The sequence below is a fragment of the Gloeophyllum trabeum genome (genome assembly GCF_000344685.1).
Source record: "Gloeophyllum trabeum ATCC 11539 unplaced genomic scaffold GLOTRscaffold_00003, whole genome shotgun sequence".
Classification (NCBI taxonomy): domain Eukaryota; kingdom Fungi; phylum Basidiomycota; class Agaricomycetes; order Gloeophyllales; family Gloeophyllaceae; genus Gloeophyllum; species Gloeophyllum trabeum.
In genome coordinates, this window is record NW_006920412.1 from 299,238 (window position 1) to 314,848 (window position 15,611).

At 54.5% G+C, this 15,611-nt stretch overlaps 8 protein-coding genes and 1 non-coding gene across 9 annotated transcripts; 4 read left to right on the forward strand and 5 right to left on the reverse strand.

Moving 5' to 3' along the window:
• Positions 1–1,085: 1,085 nt before the first annotated feature.
• GLOTRDRAFT_35422 (winged helix DNA-binding domain-containing protein) lies at positions 1,086–1,552 on the reverse strand (the record flags this gene model as incomplete). The annotated part of the gene is made up of 3 exons (XM_007864636.1): positions 1,086–1,353; positions 1,379–1,447; positions 1,497–1,552. Coding segments are annotated over 3 exons (393 nt in total), but the record flags the coding sequence as incomplete, so codon positions are not given.
• A 230-nt stretch (positions 1,553–1,782) lies between these two features.
• GLOTRDRAFT_71672 (DUF1783-domain-containing protein) lies at positions 1,783–2,850 on the forward strand (the record flags this gene model as incomplete). Its single annotated transcript, XM_007864955.1, has 5 exons — positions 1,783–2,001; positions 2,057–2,275; positions 2,337–2,391; positions 2,463–2,522; positions 2,575–2,850. The coding sequence occupies 5 exons, from the start codon at positions 1,783–1,785 to the stop codon at positions 2,643–2,645; spliced, it is 624 nt and encodes a 207-aa protein (XP_007863146.1). The 3' UTR covers positions 2,646–2,850.
• Positions 2,833–4,495, reverse strand: GLOTRDRAFT_114428 (uncharacterized protein; the record flags this gene model as incomplete). Its single annotated transcript, XM_007864956.1, has 5 exons — positions 4,442–4,495; positions 4,293–4,387; positions 4,213–4,240; positions 3,839–3,983; positions 2,833–3,630 (listed from the first exon to the last, which is right to left on the reverse strand). Exons 1-5 carry the CDS (start codon positions 4,459–4,461, stop codon positions 2,833–2,835), a joined length of 1,086 nt encoding a protein of 361 aa, XP_007863147.1. The 5' UTR covers positions 4,462–4,495.
• A 200-nt stretch (positions 4,496–4,695) lies between these two features.
• GLOTRDRAFT_114429 (uncharacterized protein) lies at positions 4,696–5,592 on the reverse strand. Its single transcript, XM_007864957.1, has 3 exons — positions 5,190–5,592; positions 4,869–5,136; positions 4,696–4,821 (listed from the first exon to the last, which is right to left on the reverse strand). The coding sequence occupies exons 1-3, from the start codon at positions 5,508–5,510 to the stop codon at positions 4,811–4,813; spliced, it is 600 nt and encodes a 199-aa protein (XP_007863148.1). The 5' UTR covers positions 5,511–5,592; the 3' UTR covers positions 4,696–4,810.
• Positions 5,593–6,143: 551 nt separating this feature from the next.
• On the reverse strand, positions 6,144–7,984 carry GLOTRDRAFT_71675 (Adenylosuccinate synthetase). Its single transcript, XM_007864958.1, has 8 exons — positions 7,898–7,984; positions 7,649–7,831; positions 7,486–7,581; positions 7,322–7,427; positions 7,075–7,261; positions 6,740–7,018; positions 6,464–6,686; positions 6,144–6,411 (listed from the first exon to the last, which is right to left on the reverse strand). Exons 1-8 carry the CDS (start codon positions 7,902–7,904, stop codon positions 6,194–6,196), a joined length of 1,299 nt encoding a protein of 432 aa, XP_007863149.1. The 5' UTR covers positions 7,905–7,984; the 3' UTR covers positions 6,144–6,193.
• A 139-nt stretch (positions 7,985–8,123) lies between these two features.
• GLOTRDRAFT_71677 (uncharacterized protein) lies at positions 8,124–8,712 on the forward strand (the record flags this gene model as incomplete). Its single annotated transcript, XM_007864960.1, has 3 exons — positions 8,124–8,294; positions 8,350–8,418; positions 8,475–8,712. 3 exons carry the CDS (start codon positions 8,124–8,126, stop codon positions 8,574–8,576), a joined length of 342 nt encoding a protein of 113 aa, XP_007863151.1. The 3' UTR covers positions 8,577–8,712.
• A 213-nt stretch (positions 8,713–8,925) lies between these two features.
• On the reverse strand, positions 8,926–9,500 carry GLOTRDRAFT_71680 (uncharacterized protein). Its single transcript, XM_007864961.1, has 4 exons — positions 9,451–9,500; positions 9,334–9,389; positions 9,170–9,254; positions 8,926–9,110 (listed from the first exon to the last, which is right to left on the reverse strand). The coding sequence occupies exons 2-4, from the start codon at positions 9,367–9,369 to the stop codon at positions 9,043–9,045; spliced, it is 189 nt and encodes a 62-aa protein (XP_007863152.1). The 5' UTR covers positions 9,370–9,389; positions 9,451–9,500; the 3' UTR covers positions 8,926–9,042.
• On the forward strand, positions 9,480–13,552 carry GLOTRDRAFT_114433 (uncharacterized protein; the record flags this gene model as incomplete). The annotated part of the gene is made up of 11 exons (XM_007864962.1): positions 9,480–9,670; positions 9,828–9,909; positions 9,965–10,141; positions 10,199–10,321; positions 10,378–10,807; positions 10,870–11,129; positions 11,189–11,422; positions 11,479–11,847; positions 11,908–13,005; positions 13,057–13,232; positions 13,289–13,552. The coding sequence occupies 11 exons, from the start codon at positions 9,480–9,482 to the stop codon at positions 13,494–13,496; spliced, it is 3,348 nt and encodes a 1,115-aa protein (XP_007863153.1). The 3' UTR covers positions 13,497–13,552.
• A 68-nt stretch (positions 13,553–13,620) lies between these two features.
• Positions 13,621–13,704, forward strand: GLOTRDRAFT_t37. The gene has a single exon. It is a non-coding gene; the product is annotated as a tRNA-Ala (tRNA).
• Positions 13,705–15,611: the final 1,907 nt, after the last annotated feature.

Below are 15,611 nucleotides of genomic sequence, written 5' to 3' on the forward strand. Positions count from 1 at the left end.
CTGCTGGCTTGAACAGAGCTTTCTGAAGGTTTCTGTTTACATCATATATTGCTTGAATTGCAGTTTCACATAGGTGTAATTTGAGCATTTTTCTGTGTTTTTCTGTTGTGTTTCTATCTATCTTTGTAATAAACATTGAACCCTGTTCAAATCTTCTTGCAGCCTAGGGCATATATCCATGGGAACTCCAATAAGTCTTGAAACATGATTTTTATGAGTGTGTGAGGGCCAATGCCACATCAGGAGAGAAAACTCTGGGCCCATTAGACTTGGCTGATACCCATATTCATTCTTGAGAGATATTGCATGGATAGGTCTATTTCTGCCTGCATGGGCATGAAATAATCACTATCGTTGGATGGAATTCTCTGTATCTGGCCTTGTTTGGATGATGTGACCATAGGTGGTATGGATGCAGGAACGGGATTGATCCAGTCATCCAGTGTGGTATATTCAGGTGTCTCTGGGATAGACAATCCTGAAGACATGGGAGTATCAAGTGGTGAAGGGCTTCCACTGGAACCACATCTGATGTAATATGGATGGTACCTTGGGCTTTTGTCTAAGGTACCAGATCCTCTATGGGAGAGAGAGATCATATTCTCCTCTTGAAATGGAGGAGCAATGACTCCTTTGTGTTCAGAGTAGCAATTCTGACCAAAGGTCTGGAGTGTTGGAGGTGTTCCCTTCAGGTATCCTTGTGTTTGTTCCACTGTATCCTGGCAACTCCCTGCCTCGAGTTCTCTGACTTGTTTTTCATCTCCAGTCTCATCCTGCCAGGGGATGGCTATGTGGCTGCTTGTGTTTACACCCCAAGCTGCAGAAGGTGCAAGCAGCCTGAAGTGATCTGATCCAAAGAGTTTCTTCATAAAGAAGAGGATGGTATCCACCTTTTCTTCCACTCTTTGGATATCACTGAACTCCTGCCTCAGACTGACCATAGACTGTTTCAACCCATCTATATCACCAGCCAAGTTATGCATACCACTCTTGCACTCTGCAATGGTGCTGGAATTCAGGTATGCATGCTTTCCCTGAGGCGGTGCAGTTGACTGAAGTTGCTTGCCCGGGGTTCGATTTGGGCTTCCAGGTTGGCTCGAAGGTTTCCTACGTTGGATGAAGCCCAACAGTTCCGGCTGGCCGCGGATGAAGTGTTCATGCTCAAAGTGACAGATGTCCCCGTCGATGGAGCTCTTCAAGGAATGCTGCTGGAGGCCCTGCACCTTGCGGAAGCCATACATGTTCAACTGACGGGTGAATGACGTGAATTTCTGGTGCTTGAACCACTGCCCAAGTATTTCTCGCGAAAAGCGGTCCTGATCTAGGACTGTATCCAGGTGTAAGTCGTCTCCCCTGTCGCGGATGCTGAAAGAAGGACGTGCCATAGAACGAGTCGCCTCTGTCCGACCATCTGATTAGAGACATATTGTCCGGGTTATTGACGATCCTACAACCCGGATCGGTCTCGGACTGACAGCTTAGGGTACCGCACGTACTCATACAGCTTCTGTAAGAATATGGGCACAACTTGACCGGGTTTCACGTCGGTCATCTTCGGAACCTGAAGGTCGGATGTTCAGCTGTAACAACGGTGTAGATTTGTTGAGTCGTGTTAGAGCCTGAGAGGGCGGAAAGGATATTCTATTGTACTGCAGGACGTTCAAGTTCTGCCTTATAGTCGGTAGACGAGGACGACAGACGCCCGCCACAGCTTGGCTTCTATATTCGGCTCAAAGCGCTGTAACCCAGCTTTGGACGTTTCGCCGTTATATAACCCTGCTTATGTCTTCCATAGTGGGTGCTCGACATCAATTGTCTCATATACACCGCCTGCAACCGCAGTGTCAATATGAGCGTCTGATAAGAAGAGGACTCCCGAGAAGAGGCTATGCGACGGACGTCCCGAAGCAGCCACAAGCTGAGAGGTTTTCTGAGCCGTCGCGACCGGCTCAATACTACGCTAGGCCTAACGCACCACAGAGGGACCTTCCATCGATAAAGGTATGTGTATACATTCGTAACCAAGCTGAGTAGCGTATTCATGATCGTCCGTCAGAGCAGATGGCCTTTGGTCCTCGTAGCAAGCGCGCTGGGCGTGACAGCTTGGGCCGCGTTCTACCTTTACGCAACCAACCAAGAAAAGCTCTCTAGCTCCGTCATGAAGCAGATAATGAATATGGTGAAGGATGATCCTGAGCTGCGCGAGGTGCTGGGCGAGGCGATACGACCCGAACCCAAGTGGTACTTGAACGGTGATCCGTGGATCGAAGGCGTGGTATGTCCTCAGCTGCTGGGCTGCCGGATTGCTTCCATCGTTGAGATGACCGCGCTTTTAGATAAACGTTCTTCAGGGGCACTGTGATGTTAGCTTCCGGTTAAAGGGTCACAAAGGTTTGATGGATTTACGACCCTGCTTGCCTTGCGCTGACCATCCAACTGCCAATGCTGTTCCCCTGAATCAGGTGCCGGCACGCTCTATTTTACGAGCGTTCGGAAAGCCAAGGGGGAACCCTTTACCATCTGTGCGTTTATTCGTTGACCAAAGGTGCGAGGTTACTTACTCGCTTGAAATAGTACGATTCAAAATTATCGCCGACGATGGAACGGTGATCCACATTCCCGTGAAGGAGGTACGAACCAAATGAACTCTCATACCTGAGCCAGGCATCATTGTACTATAATATCTCGACAAGAGAATAATCACTGTATAGTAATTTGCGACCAAACGGGCAATAACATCATAGCATCTCAGCTCAACGGCTACCAGTATGAATGAAGGGGGGCGGTGATCGTGGTACATCAGACATGGTATTCACTTGCGTGCCGACAAACTTATCGTCCAACCCCGGCACCAGCCACAGGCGGTGCTCGCCTCCCCCGCCCTCCCCCTCTCCTCCCATACCCGCCCCACCCACCAACATACGCTCCGGGGCCCATCAAGCCCACACCGCCAGGCTCGCCAAAGGTCGCGACGTTCTTCTCCCTCTCCTCTTCCCTGCGGCTCCTCCCTCCGGGGCCTCCCCGTCGTCCCCCGCCCCGCCCTCCACGTCCGCCAGTCCTGTCACTGGCCGACGACGACAACGTATCGAAGAACGACGCCTTCGGGTTATACGCCGGCGCGCTCTCCTTCTTCTCCCCCTCTGCCCCCTCGCCCTCTTTCGCATTTTCCGAGTTTTGCTCGCTCTCCCCAGGTGTGGGCGCCTTCGGCGACAGCGCAGCCTTGTCAAACCGCGCGTTCGAGCTCTCAAAGTCGAAATCCGTCGGCGGCACGGTCACGGGCTTCACGTCCTGCCGCCCCCTGCCCCGTCCGCGCCCGCTCCCGTTCGCACCACTCACGCGCAGGTCTCCCAGAGCACGCTCGACGCTCTCGAGGGACGCCGTGGCGTTCAAGACTGAGCCCGCCGCATGATGACCGCGTCTGTTCGCGGACTGCGTGCGGGATGGGCTCGCTTCGCTGCCGGTACCGCTTGTGGTACGGTTGTAACTGGGCTGTGGAGCGGCGGGTTGCGGTTGGGGCTGTTGTTGGGGAACGGGAGGTTGAGTGACACCACCCGGAGGATATTGCGGTGCACCAGGGCCAGATGGATACTGTGGATACGCAGCCGGTGGTATTGGTGCGGGTGCAGAAACCTATGCAGCGAGTATCAGCACTTAGGTTCATACCAGTAACAAGTATGAAAGCACGAAGATCAGAAGGAAGGCAACGGAAATATCCACACGAGTTTAAGCGCTCTCGGACAAGTTGTGATTTACATCCGTATTGGTTTCATCAGGAGATACGCGAAGCATGCAAGCCTCACGAGGAAAAGCATGTGATGCAGAATGGTAATTTACGTACCCCGAGGACGGCTGGGTCGTCATGCACGCTCCGTCGTGCTTGCGGCGGCGGCGTCTCATCCACCGACAAGTCCTTTACTTCAGACGCTCGGAAGATGATATATTGATATGGGTCTTGCACCGGAGGAATGAACTCTGACGGGGGTCTAGGCAGGGCAATCAAGACACGTCAGTACCAAGTCACAGCGGAGAACAGGGGAAGGACAGATGGGCGCCTTCAATGCACGGCTCAGAAGGAAGGCAACGGAAAGATCCACACGGTTGTATGCGCTCTCGGTCAACAGCTTCAAGCTTGTTTTACATCCGTAATGCTTCATCATAACCGTGCATTCAAGGCAAAAGGGGACTCAATACGGAGCGGAAGCTCGTACTAACCGTCGGGATTCCGTCCCCATAGAGTAGACTATCACTTGGTTAACATGTTTGAGTCGCCATCCACTCAACAGCAGACGCACCATTCGACAACTGGATGGTCGAGGCAGCGGGGTCTATACCCGCCAGAATACCTCTGTATCGTACATCTGAATGAGATATGAGGGAAATTGGCTTTCTGTGCCCGTCAGCGTCAGACAGTGTTCAAAAAAGTGTAGTCCTGCCAGCTAACCCAATGAAACTGAGAGCCATAGCGGAAAACAGGAAAACAGGAGGATAGGTTTTTGGTTCACGACGCGTCTGTTGCGTGTGCTGGTCGGGTCAGATCTCGCATTCCTTTTGGTATGTTTTTCCCAGGTTTTCCGTTGCAAATTTCCGCGTTTAATTCCGCCAATTCTTGAACGGAGATGAGCCATGCGCCCCAGAAAAGTTATGTATTAACAAATAATTCGATACAGAGCAATGCAATAATAATATAAAGGGGGGGCCAATCATCCGTCCTACGTGTTCCGGTCGTCCAAGACCAGACCAGACGTCCAAGAATCAGACATAACCGATACAGCTGTCTCCTACGGCACGAGCTCATCCAACACCCTTCACTTCAGCCTTTTTCTATGAGTCTGGGTCAATACTCGTAGCAGATCTCGGCCGATGCTCACTTTGTTGTTGCTGCTGCTGCTGACCTTGCCCATTAGTCAAGTTAGGATCAATAGGATCCGAAGATGGCTGTCCGGGTGCGGAGCTGGGAGGGGAGCTCGACGCCGCTGCACTGGCTTGCTGGAAAGGCGAGGGGGCTACAAGTGGTCGGTGGAATCGTGCGCGGAAGTCTGTGGGTGGAGGCTGTGATGGATCGGTGTAGCCGTGGTTCACCGGATGTTCGTAAGTACCGCCAGCTGCCTTGGCTTGTTCAGCGTAATGCATACGGCGCTACGGATAATACTTAGCAAGGCTCGCAGGGGATAAATGGACGAGTGTCTCACCTGCTGATCCCACTGATCCCATGCATGCGCAATTACTGGCTCCAAGGAGGCCAACTCCTCGTTCGTCATGGACAGCGACCGTAACAGGTGTTGCTTCAGTAACGGAGCGCACGAGAAAGACAACAGCAATGTTGAGGCGAACGTCTGCCCTCCAAGCGGCTGCCCGTGCGGGAAGGGCGGCTCATGGCCCATCGGTGGATGCGGGGGTGGCGGCGGGCCCGGCTGCTCTCGCATCTCGGGGGGCATCATCTGGTCGAACTCGGGCGGCATCCCATTGACATACTGCCCATTCTCCATGCCCGGCATAATCTCGTTCCCCATATCCAACCCCAGCTGCGCGAGTTTCTTCTGCTTCACCAGCGCGCGGTGCTTCCTCTGCCGCTCCCTCGCCGCCGCGCGGACCCGTTCCCTCCTTTGCTGCTCCTCGGGGGTGAGCAGGTAGTCCGGGGTCTGCTGGGCGTTGTGGCCGCCGCCCGCCTGCAGTGCGCCACCCCCGCCCATGGCGTTCAGCGAGCCCTGTGATGCGAGCCGATCCCGCTCGCGCTTGCGCCGCTGGCGCTCCGCCGCCTTCTCCCTCTTCTGCCTCTGGCTCGGCGTCTCGTTCTCGCGCGGAATCGTCCTCTTCCTGCCGGGGGTCGCCCCCGCACTCGTGCTCGCCACTCCGTGCATGTCGTGGTGGCCGTTCGCGTCCATGAATCACAACGCAAGCTGTTTTCTCTGTTATCCCGACGGCTCTCTGCAGAGTCCTGGCGCTATATTTCGCGCCTTCGAAGACCGTTACAAGCGTCCCGTTATGCGTTATGCGCCCTGTTCCCGTCGCGGGGTCGTCCAGTGACAATTCGTGACGAGAGAGTGACCGAGGTTGAAGCCAAACAGCGTCACACACGCGCGCCTCTTATACTGTGGCGTGCGACACTGCCCTTTGTCTGTCAGGCCGGGAGCATTACAACTGCAGTTCATCCACGCTCTTTATTCCAAGTCCCAGGCGATACACGAGTACAACTTTAATTGACTACTTTCCCTTTCTTCTGTATCATACTTTCTCTACCAGGTCCAACGCCAATCCATTCTATCGGAACGTCCAAGAAGGACTCGATGAAGCCGACGTACTTCTTACAGTTGTCCGGCAGCTCGTCGAATGAAGTAGTCGAAGCAATCGACTGTCTCCATCCTGGCAGGGTAACATAGACGACTTCCACCCTCGAGAGGACATCGAGATCCGCTGGGCAGGATATAAATATATACTAACAACAAAGGAGGCAAACAAGACGCACCGGGGAAGCCTGGCAGCTCCCTGCCGTCGACCAAGTACTTGACGGCAACCTTGATCTCACTGAGGTCGTCGAGGATATCGAGCTTCGTGAGATTGAGACAATCGTAGCCGTTGATGAGGCACGAGTGCTTCATGACCACGAGGTCGAGCCACCCGCAGCGCCTGCGCCGGCCGGTCGTCACCCCGAACTCGCGCCCGATTTCCTGGAGGTGCACGCCGATGTCCTTGGGTCGCTGGTGAGTAAGCAGTTCGACGGCGGGTATGAGGCATGCCTAACGTTCAGCTGTTCCGTGGGGAACGGGCCCCCGCCCACGCGCGTCGTGTACGCCTTGATCACGCCGATGGTCCGCCCGATTTTCTTGGGCGGGATCCCGAGGCCCGTGCAGACGCCGCCGATGGTCGTCGAGGAGGACGTGACGAAGGGGTACGTGCCAAAGTCGAGGTCGAGCATCAGCGCGTTCGCGCCCTCGACCAGCACCTTCTTCCCGTCCGCGAGGGCCTTGTGGATGAAGGTAACGCTGTCGATGATATACGGCTTCAGCCGCTCAGCGAGTTGCTATATGCTCTCGTCAAGTGACCCGATCTCTCGACGGTTAATGTAAACGGAAGTACCTTGTATCGCTGGATCTCGCCCTCGGTGTCGTACTCAAAGTGGCCGTAGCGCTTGAACCGCCCCTCGACTACCTTGCGGAACTTCTGCGCAAAGGTGTCGTGGTCGAACAGGTGGTGCACGCGCAGGCCGGACCTGGACGCCTTGGCGGAGTACGCTGGTCCGATGCCCTTCTTCGTCGTCCCGATGCTACCGGTATCGTTGTAGCTTTAGCGTACACTCGGAGCGGGGGGAGGCTTGGATACTCACCTCGAGCCGCCAAGCTCGACTTCCTTCAGACCGTCTACGATCTGGTGGAAGTCGAACACTAGATGGGCGCGGTCGGAGACAAAGAGCCGGCCGGTGCAGTCCAGCCCTGAACCACTCAATTAGATATTGCTATCAGAGACCCCTTAAGCGCGATGTGTACCTACCTTGCTTCTCCAATGCATCCAACTCCTCGAAGAACGACGGCAGATGGACAACGACACCGTTCCCGATCAGCCCAGTACACTTGGGATTGACCAGTCCTTTGATCCAATGCTCGCGTGTCAGCTGGTTGAGTCATGACTGACCCCTTGATGAAAGGCAACTCACCACTAGGCAGGAGATGGAACGCAAAGGTCGTGCGCAGCTTCTCGGGGCCCATGGGCACGACAATGGTATGCCCCGCGTTGTTTCCGCCCGCACACCGCGCGCAGACGTCGACCTCTGCCGATAAGATATCGACGAGCTTGCCCTTGCCCTCGTCCCCCCACTGGGCGCCGAGGACTACAGTCACTAACCGGGGATCCGAATCAGCCTACACCACCGATAGAGAATTTGCGTGCAATGGAAGTGACTTACCGCTCATCGTTGCTCGCAGCGACTAAACCCGCCCTCCACGGCTGGTGGGATAAATATTCGTGACTGCGCGAGATTAGACTGGAGAGTAAATTAGGATTTCGGATTTCGGACGAGCGACTGACTCCTTTCCTCTCCTTCCCGTTTGGGCGAGGGCGATCCATGCCGTCGGCTTGCACTTGGACTTGCAGGCTCCAGTCCACCGCTGCTGCCACACGCCCATGCTACGATGGCCGTATTCCCCTCCCGCCCGCTGAACACCTCGCCGGTGCACCGCACGCTGCGGAAGCACCCCTCGCTCTTCGGCGTGCCTTTCATCGCGCTCATGGTCGGCGCGTCGTTCGCGCTGCAGCAGTTCACGCAGACGCGGTACGACCTCCAGGACCAGAAGGTGTCGCAGGTACAGTTCATATCTCCTCGCGTACGGTGTTGCGTGTTGAGGCTGATGAACGTAGATGTCGAAGGAGGAAGCACTGGGCTTGAAGAAGAATAGGAAGAAGTTTGATATTAGGGAGGAGTATTACGTGCGTGGTGTTCTGCACGTATGGCAATTGGGTCGTACTGAGTGGTATTGGTGCAGAAATTAAGCCAAGAGGTTGACGATAACTGGGATATGAAGAGGATACAGCGGCCAAAGGGCGTCCCTGAGTGGGGCGTACCACCCGAGGAGCCTGCTCGCTGAGGCGTAGCCTGCGAAGGTTGATTTGGTATCTTCGTTGCTTTACCCCTGCTTTACTGTACTTCTAATGGAATCTATGATGTATCAAACGTACTTATGGCTAACTTATTGTTGACCTGGACTGTCAACTGGTCGCGAGTGTTTTCTTGCCGTGTTGTTGCCGTGGGTGGCTGACCTATGTTGGCGTACGATTGTTGAAGAATCTGAGTCGAGCACGGTCCGCCAGAGGACGAAGTATTCTAGAGCAGTCTGCGATGTAAGTAGACAAGGATTCACCGGGGACTGTCAATGCCAAAGTCGAATCTCCAACGCAAGTTGTCCGGGAAGGCTGCTTGCAACACGCACATGCTCATCAGATCAGCAAATTCATTCATTACTGGCCTTGAATCTATACATATCCAGTCCTCACTGACGATCCTCCACGTCCCCCTCGTACCGGAGGAAACCGGAAGCCATCCCCCGCCATTTTCTAGTGGTGCGACTGCCTAGCGATCTGCTCCGCGTACGGGTTCTTGGGATCGTTAGCGAACTCGGGGGCTGCGGACAGAGCACGGTCAGTATGCTTGCGATGGCACTGGGAGGGTGGAGGAACGTACATTTCACGGCAGCGTCCTGCATCTTGGACACAAGGTAGAAGGTGAGGCCGCTCGCGGCGATGAAGGGCCACATGGGCTTAGCGACCTGTGTAGACAATACAGAAAATAGATAGGTTCTGTCAGCTCTCCCGTTCGTGAATTGCATGTAATCGAAAAGAGCGCACGGGTGTCGGCCATTTGCGCAGACCCAGGAAAGCCATGGTTTCGATACTGATAAAAGCTGAGACACAGAATGCACAATGTCAGCGTCGACAGAGACTAGAGTACAACCTGGCACGTACGACGAGTGAGAGACGGGACTGCTACGACGATGACGGTCTTGAGCACGCTCGACGCAAGCAGGACCGTTTCGGGTCAAGCACGTGGCGTCCGACGTCCCCGGCTTTCGACCTCGCACAGCGCGTACCGTGCCTACACCGAGGGCACCGTCTGCGACGTCCGTGTCGAGCGTGTCGTAGGGCAGCACTTGTCCTTTATCTGCATAAACCAGACCAACATTTGGTATGTTAGTTACAGTACTGTTTAGACTATACTAAGACTCTCAGACTGCAGTTGAAGGTCTGCAAGCATGACTTCCCCGGTGTCTGCGACGGGACCTGTCGCCCCCTCTGTGAGCCTGGACTTTGCATATATGCGTCTCTCGTCTAACGCACTCCAGGCAGTGGCGCCAATTCCCGTTCTTCGACGCCCTGCCAGTCAAGGACGTGCATGACCTCGCGAGTCCGCCAGAGTTATTCAAGGTACGCTACCGTACGAGGCAATAGAAGATGTACGAGTGCTTACGGTGTTGCGTAGAGTACTCCGGAGATATCGACCGTATCCACGTCGACGTCCGGAGTGCTCGTTGCGGATATTCACGGGAGCGTGCATTTACTGGACAAGGACTTCGAGACGGTCGCGAGTTGGCTCGCCCATGTTGGGGGACGCGTGACGCATATGGCGGAGCGAAGGGGCATACTCGTTACCCTTGGTGTGCGTAGAGACCAAGCCAGTCTTCACAAGGATACTCATGTTACTGGGAGCATATAGGAAGAGGACTCCGTCCGACACCCGCTCCTGAAGATCTGGGAGCTGGGCAGGATTGACCCGAAGACCGGCGCCCCCAACCTCCTCCGCTCAGTCAAAGTACAGCACACACAGCGTCCACACCCAGTACGATCTCTCCTTCTATCTTAACTACGTTTTTGAACCCTTATTCACCGCCTTAGGTATCAACCATCGCCCTCTCGGCGTCCCTCTCGCACCTCGCAGTCGGCCTGGGCGACGGCACCGTCCTGCTCTACCGGCACCTCGATCAGTCCCTCTTCTCCGGCTCCACCTCGCTCACATCCGTCCCCAAGCCGCGGGTGATCCACGAGTCGCCCACCGAGCCCGTCACCGGGCTCGGTTTCAGGGAACCGAACGTCGATGACGGCGGCGCCCCGACCCTGCACCTCTTCATCGTGACGACGAACCGCGTGCTGTGCTACCAGGCGAGCGGGCGCGGCAGCGGCGGAAGCGCGAGTGTAGTCGACGAGGTCGGGTGCGGGCTCGGGTGCGCGACGATGGACTGGAAGAGGCGGGATATGGTGATTGCGAGGGAGGAGGCGATTTATACGTGCGGGGTCGACGGGCGCGGGCCGTGTTACGCTTATGAAGGTGTGCTGATCTCTATTCCGCTCTCTGGACTGCTGAATGAAGGCTGTATGCGCTCTATTCAGGCCACAAGTCGTCGGTGCATACACACCTGAACTACCTCGTGATAGTGTCGCCCCCTTTCGCGCCCTCCGCGTCCGCTGCTTCAGCGACTGTGCGGAACTACGTCGCGCGATCCGGTAATGCGAGCAATACGGAAATAACGAAGGTTACGGTGTTTGACCCGCCGAACAAGTTCGTCGCGTATACGGGTACGTTCACCGACGGCGTCCGGGAGGTCATCTCGCAGTGGGGTAATATCTACATCATGTCAAACGATGGAAACGTGCGCTCCCTGAAGCTCTCTACTGCTCTTTTCTTGACTGACTGATATCGCTTTGCTAGCTTACGTGTCTCAAAGAGAAGCCAACTTCGGCGAAGCTAGAAATGATGTATAAGAAGTCGCAATACACGCTGGCGCTGAACGTGGCTAAGACCCAGCGGCTGGACGCGTCCAGCGTCGCGGATATCCATCGGCAGTATGGCGACCATCTGTACTCGAAAGGTGATTATGACGGTGCGATGCAGCAGTACCTGCAAACCATCGGGCACCTCCAGGCCAGCTACGTGATCCGGAAGGTACGTACCTCACTCAGGTTCAACGTGCGCGCATATGCCCTAACCTGTGCTCGTAGTTTCTGGACGCGCAACGGATCCACAACCTCGTGACGTACCTCCAAGAGCTGCACTCGCTCGGCCTCGCAAACTCGGACCACACAACCCTCCTGCTGAACACGTACACGAAGCTGAAGGACGTCGCGCGGCTGGACTCGTTCATCAAGGCCGAGTCCCGCCGCTCCTCGTCTGTCGACGGCGAGAAAGACGAGCTGCCCTTCGATCTGGACACGGCGATCAGGGTGTGCCGCCAAGCGGGGTATTTTGAGCATGCGAGCTATTTGGCGAAGAAGTATGAACGCCATGAGGATTATTTGCGGATACAGATCGAGGATGCGGGGAATTACAAGGATGCGTTGTCCTACCTTAGGCGCTTGGGAAATGAGGCGGTAAGATGGAGAAGCGAGATTTATGTCCGAGCGACCCGCTCATACGCTTTCGTTCTTTAGGCGGAAGCAAACCTCGCTCGGTACGGCCGGGCAATGCTGGAATCGCTGCCGGACGAAACGACGCAGCTCTTGATCGACCTCTGCACATCCACGGGTCCTCTAACTGCGGAGCCGGACGAACAGCCTCCTTCTGCCAGACAGGCGAGCCCCAGTTCGGGCCCGGGCTCCTCGTACCTGTCCTACTTAGCCTTGAACAGGACCTCCCCGGCCGCTCCCACCCCCAGCGCCGACGCCGCCGGTGCGTCCACGCCCACTGCGTCTACGATCAGGCCCCGGGATCAGCCTTCGCGGCGTGAGTCGAGTGGGTTCGACGGTTCCGATTCACAGACTGCGACGCCAATACCGCAGCGTAGCAGTACCCTACCTAAGTTGACGCTGCCCACGCCGGTGAAGAGGCCCTCTCCGAGGATCTACTTCGCGCATTTCGTGGATCACCTAGATAATTTCGTGACATTCTTGGAGACGGTTGCTCTGAAGCGGTGGGGGCAGGCTGTGGACGAGGCCCAGGAGTCCAGCGTACCAGCTGTTATAGAACCTGCAGCAGACGGGGAGGCTGACAAGCAAGACCAGGTCGCCGTTTGGAATACTCTGCTGGAATTATACCTCACGTTGCCCGGTGGTGAAGGGCAAACGAAAACTATGCGGGACAAGGCCCTTCTTGTACTGAAGAGTGATAAAATTCCTTACGACGTGACGCACGCTCTCATTCTCTGTTCTACTCGGCAATACACCCCCGGCCTTGTGTTGCTCTGGGAAAGAATGGGCATGTACGAAGAGGTGCTTCGGTTCTGGATGGATAAAGATAAAGAGGGAAGCTCGCCTGAAGCGTCTAACGAGGTGATCAAGTGCTTGAACTCCTATGGGCCCACGAATCGCCATCTGTATCCGCTGGTGCTGAGATTCCTGACTTCGACACCAGCTTTGTTGTCGAAGCATACCGCGGATCTGGGACAAATCCTCGAGTATATCAATAGTGAGAAGATTATGCCTCCGTTGGGGGTGATCCAGGTACTTAGCAGAAACGGAGTTGCGAGTGTTGGGTTGGTGAAGCAGTGGCTGCTGACTCGAATAAAGGAGTCTCGGGAGGAGATCCAAACTGTAAGACCGCACCGCCACTGCAGACGCTCTACAGCTCACGGATATTTTCAGGATAAACAACTGACGGACTCGTATCGAATGGAGACTAGAACGAAACTCAAGCAGGTTGAAGACCTGTCCGATCCTGAGAATCCACGCGTCTTCCATGTTACTCGGTGCTCGAGCTGCGGTGGGCAACTGGACCTCCCCAGTGTCCATTTCATGTGCAACCACAGCTACCACCAGCGGTAAGTCCACCCTACACCTGTGTCTATTCATGGGTTGACTCACGTCCTGCTTGTAGGTGCCTGGCTGATCACGATACCGAGTGTCCCAGCTGCGCCAGGGCCAACGGCGTTATCAGAGAAATCCGCAGGAATAACGAGCGACTGGCTGATCAGCATGACCTGTTCCTGTCGGACGTGAAGGAGAGCGGCTTCGATGCAATAGCCTCTGCTTTTGGGCGAGGGGTGCTCAATACGACTCGCTCCCTGGAAACTGACATACGCTAGGGCCCCTTTCTGCAGGGCTTCTTTTGTCTGACCTTTGCAAGAGATTTGACTGTAATATTATATGTCTCTTGTATTTCTTGCAGACTCGGGAAGTCATATAATTAAATGCTGAACATACCAACATGGGCACTTGGTGTAGATGGTTATCACGCTCGCTTAGCATGTTTCAGTTTGCGAGAGGGGACCGGTTCAATTCCGGTAGTGTCCAGTACTCAAGGATGATCATTTTTTGCATCGACACGCTTGCGCTGTGCCATGTCCGTAGGCGGTTCTGTTGCGGTCGTAGCTACCCCTGTGAACAGGAAGCCCACAATGTAGTGGTGGGAGGGACCTTTCAACCTTTGAGCACACGTTGCTGGAGCACTCATCAGCAAATTTTCCCTTAACTGGTATCTGAATATAATTCGCATATAATCAATTAAAATAAATACCAGTATTACAATATGTACCAGACTTGTGGACAGCTGGGCCAGCCATTATATTCGGATGGCACATGTTGTAAGACTCCGGCAAGAAGTACAATATGCAGCAGACTTACACCTATTACAAGCTCAGGCCAGCTTGCTTTGACCCATAATCACACTATCAGCTGTGTTTTGCTTGGTAACCTACATCCCAGAATGAAATACAGGCTCAACACATTGGCTGATGAACACAGTAAACAACATATGATTGTTCAGGCTAGCTACAATACAGGGTTCACTATGGCTACATGCTCAATGCAATACTATCCGGGAATCAACCCCCACCCTACTCAATAGAAAACAAACCATATCACTACAACCCCTGTCAGTAGAGGGCCATTGCTATGCATGGCAGGACACGAGTCCTGAGTTGTGTCTGATAAGTGATAGCATTGGGTCAATGTCCCCTTCATTCATACTTTGTCCTCCTGTGGCCCTGCCATCATTATACCATAAAAGTCCTGGCCACTCTGACAGATTCAAAGTTGGTCTGTATTGGTGGCTACAAAATTGTATTTGTGCCCAGCCCAGGGGATAGTAGCAGCTGCACTACTAGACACAAGTAACATAGATCAAAGTGCTCCTCTGCTGCCAATCAATGATTGGCAGCTCTGTCACACAGGTCATTTGTCCCCAGTGGAAGAGACAGTCAATAATACCTGCAGACTCCAGGTAACATCCTACCAGAACCAGAGTGCTCATCCACTGCCAATCAAATTGGCAGCTCCCTCACACTCATTTTTCCTGAAGCTATCGACCTGAGCCTCACAATGGCCCAGTCAATCCTACTCTTCGTAGCCGGTTGTTGAACTAGGCGCTGACTTAGCTGCCAGGTTCTACAACGTACCAGAACGTACCGGAACCCTCTGTAACATTCTGGTATATTCCATTATTGTACAGGGCACGGAGCTCATGTGGGTCAGTGACATCATAGGTGGAGCTCAGTAGGATTATAGATATTCCACGTAGCTTAGTCAGCCTATGGGCCACAGTGTATATAAACCCTGCAGCTCTGCTGCCTAATGACAAGGGTCGTTCATACGAGCTTTACCAGTAGCTACAGCATCCAACCAATACAGGTGAGTTGTGTAGGGCGCACTGTGCGTGCTGCTGCCTCCATAACTCTTCATCAGGTTATGAGCCCAAATAGGCAGCTTGCGTCTGCGCAGTAACTCGCTGCAGCGCGTTGCGCCTCGCTCACCTGTGCATCGCCCTATGCGCCCTCACAGGCTGCAGTGTGGCTTGATGCGTGACCATCGCCGTAGGCGCTGTTATCAGCAGCCATCAGGCTTGATGATTGATCCTGGGGTAACTCCCTGATGGAGCCAACAGCATGGAGCAGTGCGCCCTTATCGGGCTGCATAGCTTTGCTGATACTGATGAGATCCCAATACAGATTTCAGATCTCTCGATCGCTCCTCAAACAACGGCTCGAACTGGTCGCTCTGGTCCCAGCAGATGAAGGCGTACCTCATGTCCCAAGGCCTTTGGGGACACTGTGACGGTACAATTATTATGCCTGACCCTGTCGTAACCACCTACAAGGACGGCAGCACCAGTGAAGATACCTCTGCACGAGACGCCTGGAGACTGAATGATACCAAGACCATCGGTACAATTCGTCTTCGGTGCTCCCCTGCCGTTGCCACCC